The sequence below is a fragment of the Protopterus annectens genome, chromosome 8.part0, assembly GCF_019279795.1.
Source record: "Protopterus annectens isolate FY-2018-M chromosome 8.part0, PAN1.0, whole genome shotgun sequence".
In the NCBI taxonomy this organism is placed as follows: Eukaryota; Metazoa; Chordata; order Ceratodontiformes; family Protopteridae; genus Protopterus; species Protopterus annectens.
Window position 1 is genome coordinate 561,680,576 of NC_056741.1, and position 15,679 is coordinate 561,696,254.

The window sequence follows — 15,679 nt, forward strand, 5'->3', positions numbered from 1 at the left end:
CAGTGGGAGGAGTGCTAAACTTTGAGAGACTGCCAGAGTGAGTGTAGCAGATTACTACTACCCATATGCCAAGTAAGACAGTGTATTTGTTAAACATTAGCACTGTCAGGCTAGGCAGGCAATGAAGAACAGTACTTTCCTCATCTTACGCTCATAAGGTAGCCATCTCTATTCCCCACCACCACCAGCCTGGCATCTACGCTCTGAGCTACGGTCTCCTCCACTAAAGAGAGAGAGACCCAGCATGTTCACTCACTACCAGAGCAGGCATGTCCATCTTCTTGCTTGCATAATCAGGCACTCAAGCTTCTAATCAAACTTCATTTGACTTGACTTGTAGTTGATTATCTCACTACATATAAAGTGCATGCACCGTGTGCTTCTGAGTTATGAATGCACTCCAGCTGGAGGCCACAATCATTTCCACTCACTTCAAGCCTCTCTTTGACCCCATTTCAGACCATCATAACTCCTGAAACCTGTGTCATCTGCTATTCTCATTAATGCACTGTTCTTCAATGTGAGCAGAGTGCTAACATTTTTGGAAGTAAGTGAAATGCTGAAGTTATGGGAAACAATTTTATATAGTGCAAACACAAGAAAAACAACAAAGGATTAAATCTAAAGAACTAGTCTTAACAAAGCATACTACTGAAATATACATCCTTAATGTCTGAAGAGGTTAAAGTACTGGACAGCTGTATTAGGATGACACAGATGAAATCTTCTTGTTTTAACAGTCACATTTTACACTAGAATACAGCACTATCTGCTTTCAAGGTAATGCCTACCTGCTCTGGGCTCATATAAAGTTTGGTCCCTACTTGTCCAGTGTGTGCAGCATAAACTGGCATTGGTGTCAAGACAGCATCTTCGTCCTCCTCTTGGTCCATTGCAGTCACAAGACCAAAGTCTCCTACTTTTATCACATTGTCCATATTGAAAAATATATTTGAGGGCTGTAAAACAAGAACAAACAATGACACATACAGAGATGTAAAGCACAACACAAATTCATTAGCTATATTCACTCAAGAATCAAACAAGACAGACAGACAATAAATCTTGAAACATTTCAATTACAGGCAATGTTTTAAGAGGCTAAAGTACACTTGGATCAGTGATGACTTCATGGATACCAGTTTGACTGCAGCCAGCCAGACAACAGACGTTTCAGACTTTGCATATTTCTGTAGTGGTCTCATCACCCACTCCCTATATGCAAAGGAAGACCTCCTCTCAAACTCTTGTGTCATAAACCCGTAGAAAAATATTTAATTTGTCAAGTCCATAAGCTCAGTTCAACTGGCTGATGCTGACTGAAAGGCTTTGGTGAAAAAGGACAACAGACAGATGACTTTATCCTACAAAGACTGCAGATACTTGTTAACTTATAACATGTGAAAGGCCAGTTTGTGTAAAATAAATTTCTTATGGCTAAGAAAGCATGTAACATTACTGTTATGTCTGCTTTTTGCTCTTAGCCAATAAGTCCCTAGAATCATAAGTGTTTTTTCTCATTAACACATAAAACAAGAAAAAGCTCAGAAGCTGCAGAGGGCTTTATACAACTTTCTCAATATGCTGTTTTGATGTACAACGCAGGTCCCAAAACAACAGGGAAGAATCCGAGAGATGATTTGAAGCTTTTAAAGGTCTAACAGAAGACTCACCTGAGTCACCAAGTACATCTGTTTTCGTAACACTGTTATCAGACCTGATATGGTCTACAGTTTCTCTGTACTCTTTTAGTGTTCCTGGCATCTACGTTTATGTTTTCTGCTCTCATCCACTTTCCTGAAAGCCTGCTTTACTGACAGCAGCTGTATCTGGCACTCACCTTTTTCTCTAAAGTACCTCAAGTTACTCCTGAGCTTACCTGTCTTCAAACTACATATTTCTGTTCCAGAATATTTTTTTTTCAAATAGTGACTACACTGTACGTATTACTGGCCTTAAATGTACTCAAATGTATCTTACTTCCGTTACTTCAGAGAATGCATGATCAAGCTTCAGAAACATCCTCATACTGCAGCTTGAACAAATCTGTCAAGAGTGCTATCCTTCAAATGAGACATTAAACTGGTGGTAGCTTGGCTGAGTGTAAAATATCACACAGCAGCTATAAAAAGGGTAGATGGAGTTCCCTGAAGCCCTGGCCAAACTTCCCTGTGCACTGCTGAAGCCCATTTGTTAATCAAGTGACTATGTAGGGGCTTGGGATACACTGTTGAAGAGTGTTTCACTTTTCAATGACTAAACACCACCAAGATGGGACAACTTTTAAAATTCTGCCTGTACTACAGCTGCTAGGCTCTCTTCAAAATGGGAATGTGTCAGCACAGCTGTTTAGACAAACCTTTTGTTCGCTAACCATATCCCACTGCTGAACTACCAATGCAGCTTACCATTTCTCGTGCTGTCAGAGATTTAAGCAGCTCACAGCCAAAGGAATCTGCAAAATTATTTGAAGGAGGAGTGGCAAATGCCTTAACTGTACAACCTTGTAAAAAGGCAAACCTTTAATATGGTTAGTCACACAAAAAGAATGAAAACAAAGAAATAAAATCTACAAATAGGTATACTTATTTAACAGGTTCAGTGATCCACTAAACATGGATAACTACTAAAATAACACTAAAGAGATGCTGCCGTTCTAAACAGTTTTATAAAATCTTAAGAGTTAGTTCAGCCTTTATTAAAATGAACAATTATACTTTGATATTATTTTGCAGCCTGTTTTTACTTGAATTGCTACTTTGAGATTTTATTAATCTTTTTTGTTTAGAAATAATAAAATGGAGAGTCACATCAAAAATATTATTAAAAAGTACACTCAGGTAATTTCCACTAATCTGTAAATGTAGATGTTTGTAGAACACACTGCTTCTGTGCCATATTGGTAAGTAGTACCCTACCACCCTCCCCCTCTGGCAGTCTCTCAAAGCTTCAGGCTCTTCTCCCTACTTGTTTCTGGGTGTGAGGATTCATTCAGCTTCTGGAGCGAGATAGTCCTTCACAGCCACAGACAACAGTTTTTTTAGGGCCCAAAAGGAAGAGCAGATGGAAAAAGAAGACTTGTGAATATCTCCTGTTCCAAACCAAAGCCCCCCCCCCCTCCCACACACACACACACACACACCAAAAGCTGCTTAAAAAAAAACGCCAACCATAAACGATCCAACTAAAGGGGAGATAGTGAGAAGGTACTGCCAGTAAGGCAGTGTATTTCACGAACATGTATTTTACTTTGTTCAACAATCATACTGCCTTACTGGCAAATGGGCAGATTCCCAAAGCTTACCCAGCCCAGGAGGAGAAAGAATAACTGTCCAAGAAGCCTTGTGAGAATGGTTCTAGAGAAGCCTACTCTGGATACAGAAAGGGCATCCAGTTTGTAGTGCTTCATACAAGTACACACTAAGGACCAAATTGCTACCTCTAGAATACTTCTAAGTCTACCCTTTCCAAAATGCCACTGAAGTGGAAAAAACCCTAGTGGAAATGCCTTTATCTTGCCAGGATTTGCCTTGCTATCATGAGTGTAACAAAAAAAAATAAAATAAATATCAGAGGACAACCAGTGTGGAATGATTGACTTAGAGATAGGCTAGACTTTCAATGCTCCATAGAAGGAAGTAAAAAGCCTTTCAGCCTTCCTAAAGGGCTTTGTCTTGTTAAGGTAGGATCTGAGCTGCCGAAGCACATCCAAGATACGAAGTATCATCAACATTTAATTCTAGGGTTCTGACAGAACTCAGGGAGAAAAATATATCAGTCGGCACTGAATTCTTCAACCATTCACATGATTAGTGAAGGATTAGTGCCTACTACATCCCTTATACCTGTGGAAATCAGGAAAGGTTGTCCCACCATGAAAAGTGCAGATCAGAAACTTGTCTTGCAGTTGTTAGAGCAATAAGCAGAACAGTCTTCTAGATTAGGAACTTAAGATCAGTGTGAGCTGCTAGCTCAAATGGTGATAAGATCATTTTCTTAAACATAATAGAGATAAACACAAATGAGAAATTTGCTTGTGAGGGGTTCTCATATGCAATGCTTCCTTCACAAACTGTTTTGCCAAAATGAGGAGGGGGAGAGGAATCCATAGGCAGACATACAGAGATGGCCAATCGGTGTGCTTTAACAGATGCATATGCCAAGCCATGCTGAAGAAGCTCACACAAAAACTTCCAGACCAGTTCGAAATTAACCACAATGGACCACCAGTTTCCACTTAGCTAACACCTAGAAATCCTCATCCATTATTGAAAGCTAATATTTTCCAGTAGCAAGATTTCTGGCCTCCTTTAAAACCTGCTGCACATCCTCAAAAATCAAAAGGCAAGTGCATAAACAGTCAAGATTGAATCATGCAGGCAATCAACTGAAGCTTCTCAAAATTGGGGTGCACCAATTGCCCCCAAAAACTGTGTAAGCAGATCCAGACTGTGCAGAAGTCTGTGGTAATTGTCCTTGACTAACACTATTAAAAGGGAGAACCAGCACTGGCTAAGCCAAAAGGAAGTCACCACAATAAACTTTGGCATTTCTTACTGAACCTTCAGAACTACCTTGTGAATCAGTGGAAATGGTGAAATGCATACTGGAACACTCCTGTCAAGGGAAACAAGAATGAGTCTGTCCTCCAAGCATGGTTGTAAAAATACCTGGAAAAAAATGGAAAGTTGTGTAAAATCTTACCATAACCATAGCTGTCCTTCTCTTCCATGTTGCGGTATTCACTAGTGGGTTTATCCTTCTCTGATCAGCTTGTCTGGCAGGGTTTCCAAAGCTTTTCCAGTCCTAGAAGGTGCGTCGGACATCTGATGTGTTGGCAGGTACATGGACCATAAATGTGACGTCTGCACGCACTGGCCCTCAGAAGCAAGGATGCCCTAGACGGAGCCAGTCCTGATGGCCTAGCCTGTACATAAGCCGAGGAGAGCAAGTGCAAGGATAAGAGGGGGATGGTGGGAGGGAGGAAATACTGCAACATGGAAGAGAAGGACATCTATGGTTATGGTAAGATTTCACACAACTTTCCTATGTCCTTCTATTCCAATGTTGCTGCACTCACTAGTGGGTGAGTACAAAAGCTCACTGGTGGCTGGGAGGTGGTCTGGATGAGGATTCCAGGAACCCATGCAGGATAGCCCTGGCAAATCCTGCCCTGGCCCTGGATATGTAGTCCAATTTATAGCGTCCGGTGAAGGTGTGTACAGAGGACCAGGTAGTTGCTTCCAGAATGGAGTTGGTATCTAGGCCTTTGAAAAAGGCTCCAGAGGAAGCCATGGCTCTTGTCGAATGGCATCTGACATTGCCTGACAGTGTCTTCCCATGGTGTGTGTAACAAAAGGAAACGGCTCTTGCTATCCAAGAGGAAATGGTTTGTTTTCCCACTGCTTTCCCCAGAGCCCTGGGGTGGAAGGAAACAAACAGCGGGTCTGATTTGTGTAAAGGCTTGGTCTTCTGCAAAGAGAATCAAAGTTGCCTGTGGACATCCAGGGTGTGTAGGACCCTCTCACTGTCTACCTGAGGGTTAGGAAAGAAGGTGGGTAGGTGAACAGCCTGATTGAGGGAAAGGTCATTGACCACCTTGGGGGTGAAGGAGGGATTAATCCTGAGGGTGACCCTGTCCATATAGAAAATTAGGAAGGGTGGGGTAGCCATAAGGGCTTAGAGCTCTGAGACCCTCCTGGCTGAGGTCAGAGCTACTAGTAGTACTGTCCTCCAAGTGCAAAATTTCAAGTCAGCTTTGCCAGCTGGTTCGAAGGGTGGCAGAGTAAGTTTTTCTAGGACATAGTTGAGGCCCCAGGAAGGAGGGGTTGGTTTTCTGGGGGGATCTTAAGTGTACAACACCATTTGGTAATAGCCTGGCTGGGAGTCTGGAAGCTAGTGGAGGTTCCTTAGGCAAGCAGGCTGAAATGGCAGACAGGTGTGCTTTTAAAGTGGAGTAAGACAAGCCTGTCTTCAGGAGTTCACACAGGTAGGACAGAATCAGAGGCAGGTCGCTGTCCAGTGGCTCCATCTGTTTTTTGTGACACCAGATAGAAAACCTTTTCCATTTCGAGAGATAAGATTTTCTTGTGTTGGGTTTCCTGGCCTCCTACAGGACTGAGAGCATGTCCTCATTGTACAGGTGTCTGAAAGAAATCAGAATTCTATCCGCCACAGGGAGAGGTGCAGGGATCTCCACTGAGTGTGAATCTGTGTCCCCTTGTGCTGTGTGAGTAGATCCATTGGGGGGGGGGTAACTTGTGGTGATTGCCCTTGAAGAGATGAAGAAGTAGGGGGAACCAGTGCTGCCTTGGCCAGTAGGGAGACACCAACAAGATTTTTGTGAGTCCTGCTGAATTTTCAGTAGGACTCTCTGGATCAGAGGGAAGGGGAGGAAGGCATACAGAAATCTCCCTTTCCAAGACATTAAGAAGGCATCTGTTTGCAGTGCCTTGGGGTCGTGAGCTCTGGAACAGTAGCTCTGAAGATGCCTGTTTGTGGAGGAGGCGAACAGGGCTATCTGTGGAATACCCCACCTGTGGATCAGATCTAGTAAAATATCTCTTGACAGCATCCATTCGTGACTGTCTGAGGCGGTTCTGCTTAGGGAGTTTGCCTGACAATTGTGTTGGGATGGGATGTAGGCTGCCTGGAGGGAGATCCATTCGGAGATGGCCAGATCCCATACCTGTAGAGCTAGCCTGCAGAGGAGGTAGGACTTTGTCCCTCCTTGCTTGTTCAAGTACCAGATCACTGTGGTGTTGTCTGTAAAGATCTTAAGGGTGCCCTGTCTGAGGAAAGGCTGGAAGGCCTGCAGGGCAAAAAGAAAATGGCTGACATTTCCTTGATGTTGATGTGCCAGTGTTTGTCCGTCCACAAACCTTGCATTGCTCTTGTGTCCAGAGTTGCTTCACAGCCCAGATCTGATGCGTCTGTGTGATGATTTGGGAAGGGGAGGGCATTTGCAGAGAGAGGCCTGGGTTCTGGGCAACCTGGGCCAGCCACCACTTCAGTTCTAGGTGGAGGCAGGGGAGAAGTGGGATCCTGAACTCAAGGGGGTGTGAGTGCTAGGTCCATACCGAGCGCAGACACCATTGCAGTTCCCTCATGTGTAGCCTTGCCAGAGGTAGCATGAGAATAGTGGCTGCCATGTACCCAAGGAGTCTGAGGAACTCCCTCACAGTCAGGATGGGTAAGAGGAGGGCAGACTGTAGATGGTGGCTCAAGGAAAGCACTTTTTCCTCTGGTAGGAAGGCCATCCTGAGGTCTGTCCTGATTCTGCATCCTAGGAAGACAATGCCTTGTGTAGGATTTAGTTGGGATTTGGGGAAGTTTATGAGGAACCGTAGAGACGGCAGCAGGAGCTCTTGTGTGTGGGTGAGGAGGGTTTGTTTGTCTGCTGCTTGAATGAGAAGATCGTCTAGGTATGGGAACATTTGCATTCCCCTTGTTCTGCAGTAAGCAATGACTGGGGCTAGGCATTTTGTAAATACCCTTGGTGCAGTGCAGAGACCAAAAGGCAAGGCACAGAACTGAAAATGAGAGAAGCCTGCTTTGAATCTGAGGAATTTCCTGGAGGATGGTTTTATGGGAATGTGCAAGTAGGCTTCCTTGATGTCCAGGGTCACCATGAAGGCTTGTGGAAAGAGGAGGGGAAAGAGAATGGGAAGTGTTATCATCCTGAAGGAGGGGACCTTTAAGAAGAGGTTCAGAAGGGAAAGATCTAGGATTTGTCTCCAAGGTCCATCCTTCCTGGGCACTAGAAAGATTCTAGAGTAGAAGCCTTTTCCTCGAGCTGAGGGGGGAAATAGCTCTATGGTCCGTTGTAGTAACAGCTTGTTTAGGACCAAAGGTAGGAAGGACCCTTGAGAGGGGGGAGGAAGGGGGATAGGTAGTCTTGAAGGAGGAAAGATCCAAGGCATGAAGTAACCCTCCTTCAGGATTGTCAAAACCCATTTGTCGGATGTCACTAGGGTCCATGCAGGGATGCAATGAGAGAGACAGGAAGATAGAGGTATAGTGGGAGGAGGTGGGGGAAGAAAGGGAGGCAGGCAATCAGACACTGCCTACCCTTTCTGGAAAGGGAGGTCTCTGGGTAGTTGTTTGAGGAGTCCTAGGATGAGTAGATTGTCTTCTGTGGGGTATTCTAGACCTGGACGGGGCAGGGGGCCTAGAAGTTTTCCTTATGAATTGTGTCTTAGCCGGGTACTTTCTCTTGAACTTTGGGAATGGAGAGACAAGGAGATGCTTTAAGTCTTGGAGTTCTTTCCCTTTTTGTTGGAGTGACTTGAAAAGGTCAGCCACCTTGGTGCCAAAAAGGGCATAGTGATCCAAGGGTGCATCCAAGAGTTTGGCCTTGAAGTCATCCAGGAGGGGCTGAAGACGCAGCCAGGAGTCTCTCCTCAACACAGAAGCAGATGCAGCTGACCTGGCAGATGCCTCAGCTGCATCATAGGCACACCTGAAGGAGTGCTTATTAACCTGAGAGATGAGCCCGAGCAAGGAAGACAGGGATGCCTTTGCAGCACAATCAGGGATATCACAGATATCTTTAGAGGCTTTGTCTAGTAAAGCCAAGAAGTATTTGGACATGTGATATTGGTAATTCGTAGCCCTGAAAGCCAGGGTACCAGAAGTGTAAATCTTCTTCCCCACCTCTCCATGGCCTTGCTGTCTTTATCTGCAAGCAGGAGAGTAGTAGTAGGAAGAAGTTTGGTAGCCCTATCAGTAGTAATAGAAATAGCAGGGTCTGCTGGGAGGGCACTTGAATAAAGATCTCTCTGCATCAGGTACCCTGTATAATCTGTGTGCCCTTCTAGGGGCAGGTGGCTGGGAATCTGGATTCAAGCATGCTGCAGCAAAAGCATCCAAGAAGGTAGGTTGGACAGGTGGAATAAGAGCTGGGTTAGGAGAGACTATCTGGATTAAGTCATAGAATCTTTTCTGGGCCTCAGACATGTCTGAGCAATCCCATTTTAAATGTTCTTTCATAAGGTTGACTGTGTCCCCGAAGGTAAGGTCTTTCACAGGGGAGTCAGGTTCCGTAGAGGCTTCTTCCAGGGATCCATACCCCACAGGGGAAGAAATCTGTGAAGAGTAGGACAAGGAGTCCTCAGAGGAGTCCGACATTTCCTCCTCTGCAGGGTGAATAGGTGTTGTCTCAGGCAGGAGATGCCAATGGCTGAAGAGGTGGAGCAGCTGAAGGAAGGTCTGCAGTAGGCCTAAGGGCAAGGAAGGCATTGTAGAGGCTCTGGCTGAAGGCTTGTCAGTTGGGCAAGGCTTCCAGGGTTGGCGAAATATGCCTCATCTTTTGTTTCTTCTTGGTAGACCTAGCCAGCGTCTGGCTGGCAGTAGTCCTGGATGTCACAGAAGGAACGGTGGAGGCCTGGTCCAAAGCGCCCATCTCAGTTACTGGTTCCCACTTGGCGTCTGTATCAGGCACCGGGGCATCCTCCCCGGACGTGTCGCCCGCTCTGGATTGTGTGGCCTCCTGAAAGGTACCCACTTTATCTGAAGTGGCGGACGGCGGTTCCTCTGTCAAGCTGACAATGGCTACAGGCTGAGAATAAGCGTAGGGAGGCGCAGTGGAAGTGGATGGCTGTGTGGGCTTGGCCCTCTTCCTGGGTGGTTCGGATGGGGCATCAGAGGCTGCTTCCATACCAAGAGCGATCTGTCTAAGGTGTTGGTTTTCAAGATATAAGTCTAGGGCTTGAAGTCATCAACTAAGGGTCTTAGGGACGAACGACTTACAAATGGCACAGTTTTTATAATTGTGATCCCTGCCCAAACAAAAGAGACAATGGTCGTGGGTGTTTTTATGGGAAATTTGGCATCCACAGTTGCACTTGCTATTACCGGACATTATCAGACTATAGTACTACAAAAAAGGAATGAAATAATCCCTAACGGGGTACTTATCTTGATGTGAAACTGATCCGATGTCCATGAGTAGCAGGAACACCAGGCATACGGCTGGAGGCTGAAAAGTTCTGAGGGCCGGTGCGTGTAGATGTCACATTTATGGCCCACGTACCTGCCAACACGTCAAACGTCCGACATACCTTCTGGGACTGAAAAAGCTTTGGAAACCTGTCCGGAACAAGGTGATTGGAAGAAGGGTAAACCCATTAGTAAATACTGCAACATTCAAATAGGACATTGGCAAAAGTGGTCTGTTTTGAAAGAAGGCAAACAGATCTATTTGAGGCGTTCCTCACATTTGTAATAGATACTGGCGCACTACTGCCTTGAGTTCTCAGTAGTGTAAGAGTATGCCAAGGATCTCCAAAGTCTGCCTGCCACAACAAACTTCTCTGACAGGAAGGAAAATGCCTGAAGATTTTGAGAATATGAAGAAGCCAGCTCCCCAGGCAATACATACAATCCACCAAGAACTTGTACTCCTAAGAATGTCAAGTTACCATGGGCTGAGCTGAAGTCGAAAACCACCACAGAAGGACCTAAAGCCCAAAAGTGGTGAAGGTTTTGCAAGGCATGAACCAATGCTAAGCAACTCCAAATATAAGTGAATAGCACTTGCCTCCCCATTGACACAGTTCCCCAAACGAAAACGAAGCGAGACAAATCTATCAGTACAGATTACACTTTCACAGTGTGAAACAGTAAGACTCAGAAAAAATAATTAACTGTTTTGTCTACGACTAAAACACTCATCTGAAGAAAGGCAGCACTGGCCACTGGGATTTTGGAGAACAAAGGTGCTGAGTCTGACAATTTCAGACATACCAAAGAATTTTCCTCATGAAAATATGGGCCTGTGCTAACAAAAAATCAGGGACACATCTTGTCCAAGAATTATTATGGATTCTCTGCTGAGGCAACTTTCCTCCTGGAGAAGGCAAGAAAAACACTGTCTGGTAAGAAATTATTTTAGCTTGAGAAAGAAAGGCCTTTATTAAGCAGGAGTTGATTAAGCAACCCAGAAAGAGCAGCCTTTACAAAGATGCCAAAGATGACTTCTGGAGGTTCAACTTAAATTCTAGTTAGGGGAGAAAGGCAGAGACCTACTCTAGTGATTCCAAGCAACTGGCTACCTACTTTGCAGGAATTCAAAAGTCCCCCCCCCCCCCAAAAAAAAAACAAAAAAAAAAAACAAATAGCCAGAGTATGACAGCTGGCTGCAAGTAAGACAAGGCATTAGGTAGACACTTCAGGTGCAGCAGAAAACCCAAAGGGCAAACATAAACCTGAAAGTGTGGTCCAGGCACCACAAACCTAATGAAAAAGAAGGGATCAACACCTGTCACCAAGATAGCTCTGATCTAGGTAGAAGGAAAAATGTGAAGAAGGCAATCAATCTTTGCAAAGGAAGGACCTATTAAATTAATCTGGTGACCAGTATTTTCCAGATTACAGGAGGGAATAACAAAGTCAGGTCCAGTGGATGAGTAGGTGCCCCCTAGAATGGAGGCAACTGATGTTAACACGGCAACCTAAAAACTGTCAACATAGTAGAGTACATATTTTCTGGAAACTAGTGACGGCCAGGCTACCTTGCTAAGAGCTAACTACAGAGAAGAGGTATTGGGGGGGTTACTTGAGAAAGACAGGTGCTACGCCTTGGTACAGTCACAAGAGAAAAGTGGGGGTTATCCTTTTATGGTAAAGGAACCCCACCCCCCTGTTTAGGCTTCATGGAGGACTGGATCTGTCACTGACTTGAGGCACTTTGGTTTCAATCGGTGGGGATCTCCATTTGGTAAACCATCAAAAATAATCCTGCTTATAGGAGGAAAACTAGGAAAAATTAAACAGTCCTGTCTCCGCTCACTTCCAATAATTAAGGATCTGATTAGTTCCGAACAAAAAACACACAGACTCATGTGGTGCATGGATAATATCAATTATAAACTTTTCAGAAAGATTCGATATTATTAATGAAAATGCTGCATTCCTAAGAATTAAAAAAGCACCACCAAGTTAATCTAAATCATATTTTGAGACCAGAAAAAAATGTCTGGCATGGACTTTTTGTTCAGCAAGTAGCAAAGCAGCGATTCCTCAAGAGAAATTTACATGTACAACACTGGTAGAAAAAAATACAACTACTGTGCTGAACTGAGTCAGCTTGCTTTCCTAAAATGCTAGGTAACTGTCTCTCCCTGAAGGGACTGAATTTGAAAATGAAGTCTTTTTACTAGAAGAGGTCTCTGAAAAAGCAGAAGTGGAGTCCCAGCCAATGAGGCTTTAAGACCAAGCATGGTTAGACATACCCAGATTTTTATAATTTTTAATATAACTTTATTAGGCAGTGCCTGCAAAAGCAGAGAAGAATTACAAGCATTCTTAAAGTTCCACCCATGCTGGAATCAATGGAGAAAAGGTCTTCATGGCATGTGTCCAAAAGATCAAAATCCCTGCTGAATTTGGGAGCAGTCTAAAAGACTCTAACACTGGATCCCCCAAACAATCAGGATCCAAGGAAGACAGAACAGTGGTGGAAGTGCCAGCATCGGTCATAACCTGGGTATGCACCGCATAATCAACAGCCCAACTAATGGGGAAGAGAGTCAGAGACTTTTGCTCAAAAATAAGGTACGTTTCTCTTACCTTTTTTTTTTTTTTTTTTTGCATATTCAACGCTAGTTGGAAAATCCCAAGGGGGTGACATATCAATACTGACAACAGAACCTGCATCCTTGGCTTCAAACAGGTTTAGGAAAGAAATGTCCAGAATTGGTCTTTAAGCATTTTCTTTCTTTGGCCCTAGGAACATCCTTGAGTAAAAACCCTTTCCCACCTGGGAAGGAGGAACTGGTTCTATCACTCCATGGGACACCACTTGATGGAAGAACCGATAGAAACAAGAGAGTCTGACCTGGAGGATGAGGAATGACCCCCCCCCCCCCCGAAAGGAAGAATTTTCTCCCACTGGCATATTTAACCTTGATGAATGATTTTCATGACCCACTGTCTGAGGCTATCTGTTGCCAAAGAGAAAAATGGAGATTCAGAATTTCTTGGAAAAAAAAAAGGGACCAGGGTGGGAAGGGGGTCACAAGGTCTCTAACAGTCATTTAGACTTGCTGGACTGCCCTTGTTTTGGGAAGGTTAGAGACTTCTTTTTGGAACCTCCTTGCCATGTCTTCTTAAATGTCTGTTTACTACATTTTGTCAAGATTATTTGTTCTGCTTTTTGACAAATCTGGATAAAAGGTTAGAGATTCTCTTGGAAAATGAGGGGATGAAAATCTTAAGAGATTCTCTGGATCAGCTTAACCCTTTCATCACACTGTTTAATCATCTCTGCAGAAGAGGGGCCAAACACTAAATCTGTATCCAAAGGTGAATTTATAATCTCATTTTTAACATCTGGGAGGTTCTGAGAATGCAGTCAACAGAATCATACACACACTATAAACAACGAGTAGTGACCTGTGCAATAAAACAAACAAAATTATTTAATGCAGATTTTCCCCCTCAAGAAGAAACTGCAGATAAAACATTCCTCATACTTTCACAATTAGTCTGAACAAACTAACATATGAGCCTAACAATTCAAAATTCTAAAAATCAAAGTTTCAGAATATACTTTTTTCCCACACTTATCTATAATTTCACTATCCTTAACAGAAAGAGTAGGATTGGAGATAACTAACTGATTAGCAGCAATGGGATCAATTAAAGTTACACCTGCTGGGTCAGGATTTGCAATAGTGTATAAAATTAAAAAGGCTGAGGAACTTTATACATCCTTATCTGTTTTATTAGGGGTAGCTTGCTGGATATCAGAAAAATTGCAGGCAATGACACACACATATAACCTAAAGCAGACAGAACAAAAAGAATGGGTGCAGGATTTGAAAAATCCCTCTTAACAACTCAAAGTATTTTCTGAGGAACCGAGAAACCTCAATGTTCTATCCAATGAAAACACTGGCACATTCTCAGAAAAACAGAAACCCCACAGGGAGAATCAGAAGCTGAGTTCTCCTGAGTCTGAAATAGAAATCTGAAGAAAAAAACTGATATCTGTCCCTTAATCTTCCTGTTCAGATTCAGAATCTTGAATCTCTTCAAGAAAAGAGGTACCCCCCTTTCCACAAACTACTTTACAAGAAGGATCAACAGCCAGAATAAAACCAAAGCCAGACCCAGTAAACTACTCCTGTACAAAAAAAATTTGAGAAGGACCAGACCTCCGTTTAGTTTTCTATTTTTTTTTTTTCGACAAGAAAAATGGGACCAACTTTGTTAGTAATGATAGCAGCAGCTTCCACAGGGATGGCCATAGCATTCTGACAAAACAGGGAAGCCTTTCCTTTCCCTCTTCCAGGACCAATGACAGTGATGGTTCCTTGCCCACTGAGGGGACCCTAACAGCGGCAAATGACATGCCCAACCCCCGGTCCATATTGGCTGTAGGTGCTACACCAGACGGAGACAAGGTAAAAGACAAGTAGTCTGAAGTACAACAAATGGTCATGGCAGAGCTACCCACTTGTGGCTGAGGCAAGCTGCTAGCCTACTGTGGTGGCAAAGGCTGCTCGTTTAACTTTTTCTTTTTGTGGCTGGAAAAAAGACTGATGGTGGGACAGGTAGTTTGTTGCATGGTCAAGCCAAAAAGGGTGCCTCTTTCCCAGTAAATACAAGCAGGAAAGTCTTTACAGAAAACACAGTAAAAAGCACTTTAAAACACTTTGTCATATTCACAAAAGTAAAATAAACAATTCCTCCACAGAAAAAAATGGTTTTCAGTTACTTTACATAACTTTTAAATTGACAGGAAAAAAGTGCGCTCTCATTTAAAGTACGATACAGTCTCATGACAGTCTGTTAAAACACATACCTAACTTAAAATAACTTTCCTGAAGAGGAAAATGATAAAACAGCAACAATGTGTATAAAGCAAAGGAACAGCATAAGCCAACCATCGATCCTCGAAAGCCTCAGAGGAACATACTCTTTGCGGCAGTAAAGTTCTGAAGGGCTTGGCACTCAAACTTGTCTTTTAGTCAGCTCAGCTAGAGTTGCCTGTCAGGTTGGGTGCATTGAAGTTGCCCTGAAGTTTTGGAAGCTGGTCAGCTGTTATATCCTTGGCAGAATATATCCCAAAGAGCTAACGTTACTGCAGCAGGGATCAATATGATAAACATATACAGACTATAAACAGCCCAAAATATTTAAAACAGTATAGAACAGTCTTAAGACAAAAATTTAAGAATAAACTTAACATTCTAGTCAGTAAATGTCTTAAAGGACTCCAAATTTAAGAAATAAAGGCTAAAATTAGCCAAAAAATAAAATACAGACATCATAAAACACCGTTAGACAAGGAATTAAGTATAAACTTAATCAAAAATCCTGTCAGACATGCTTCAGAAACTAAACGGCCCAAAAATCACAATTTAAATGAAAAAATCATTTAAAATATACATGAAGGTATTAATAAAAAATTGTGAAAACATTTAAGTTTCCCTGTCAAAATATTCAAAATAATTGTTTAAATCAATGGAAATAACAGTTGTGACTTAAATGTCTTAAAGGACTCCAAATTTAAGAAGTAAAGGCTAAAATTAGCCAAAAAATAAAATACAGACATCATAAAACACCGTTAGACAAGGAATTAAGTATAAACTTAATCAAAAATCCTGTCAGACATGCTTCAGAAACTAAACGGCCCAAAAATCACAATTTAAATGAAAAAATCATTTAAAAT

General features: G+C 43.0%; 1 protein-coding gene across 1 annotated transcript in view; it reads right to left on the reverse strand.

Annotated features, from left to right (window-relative positions):
* Positions 1 to 15,679, reverse strand: part of EIF2AK3 (eukaryotic translation initiation factor 2 alpha kinase 3) — a 928,830-nt gene that overhangs the window by 118,715 nt on the left and 794,436 nt on the right. Inside the window, exon 14 of the mRNA XM_044079283.1 lies at positions 792 to 959. Coding sequence (XP_043935218.1) covers positions 792 to 959 — 168 coding nt within the window. The remainder of the gene's footprint in view (positions 1 to 791; positions 960 to 15,679) is intronic.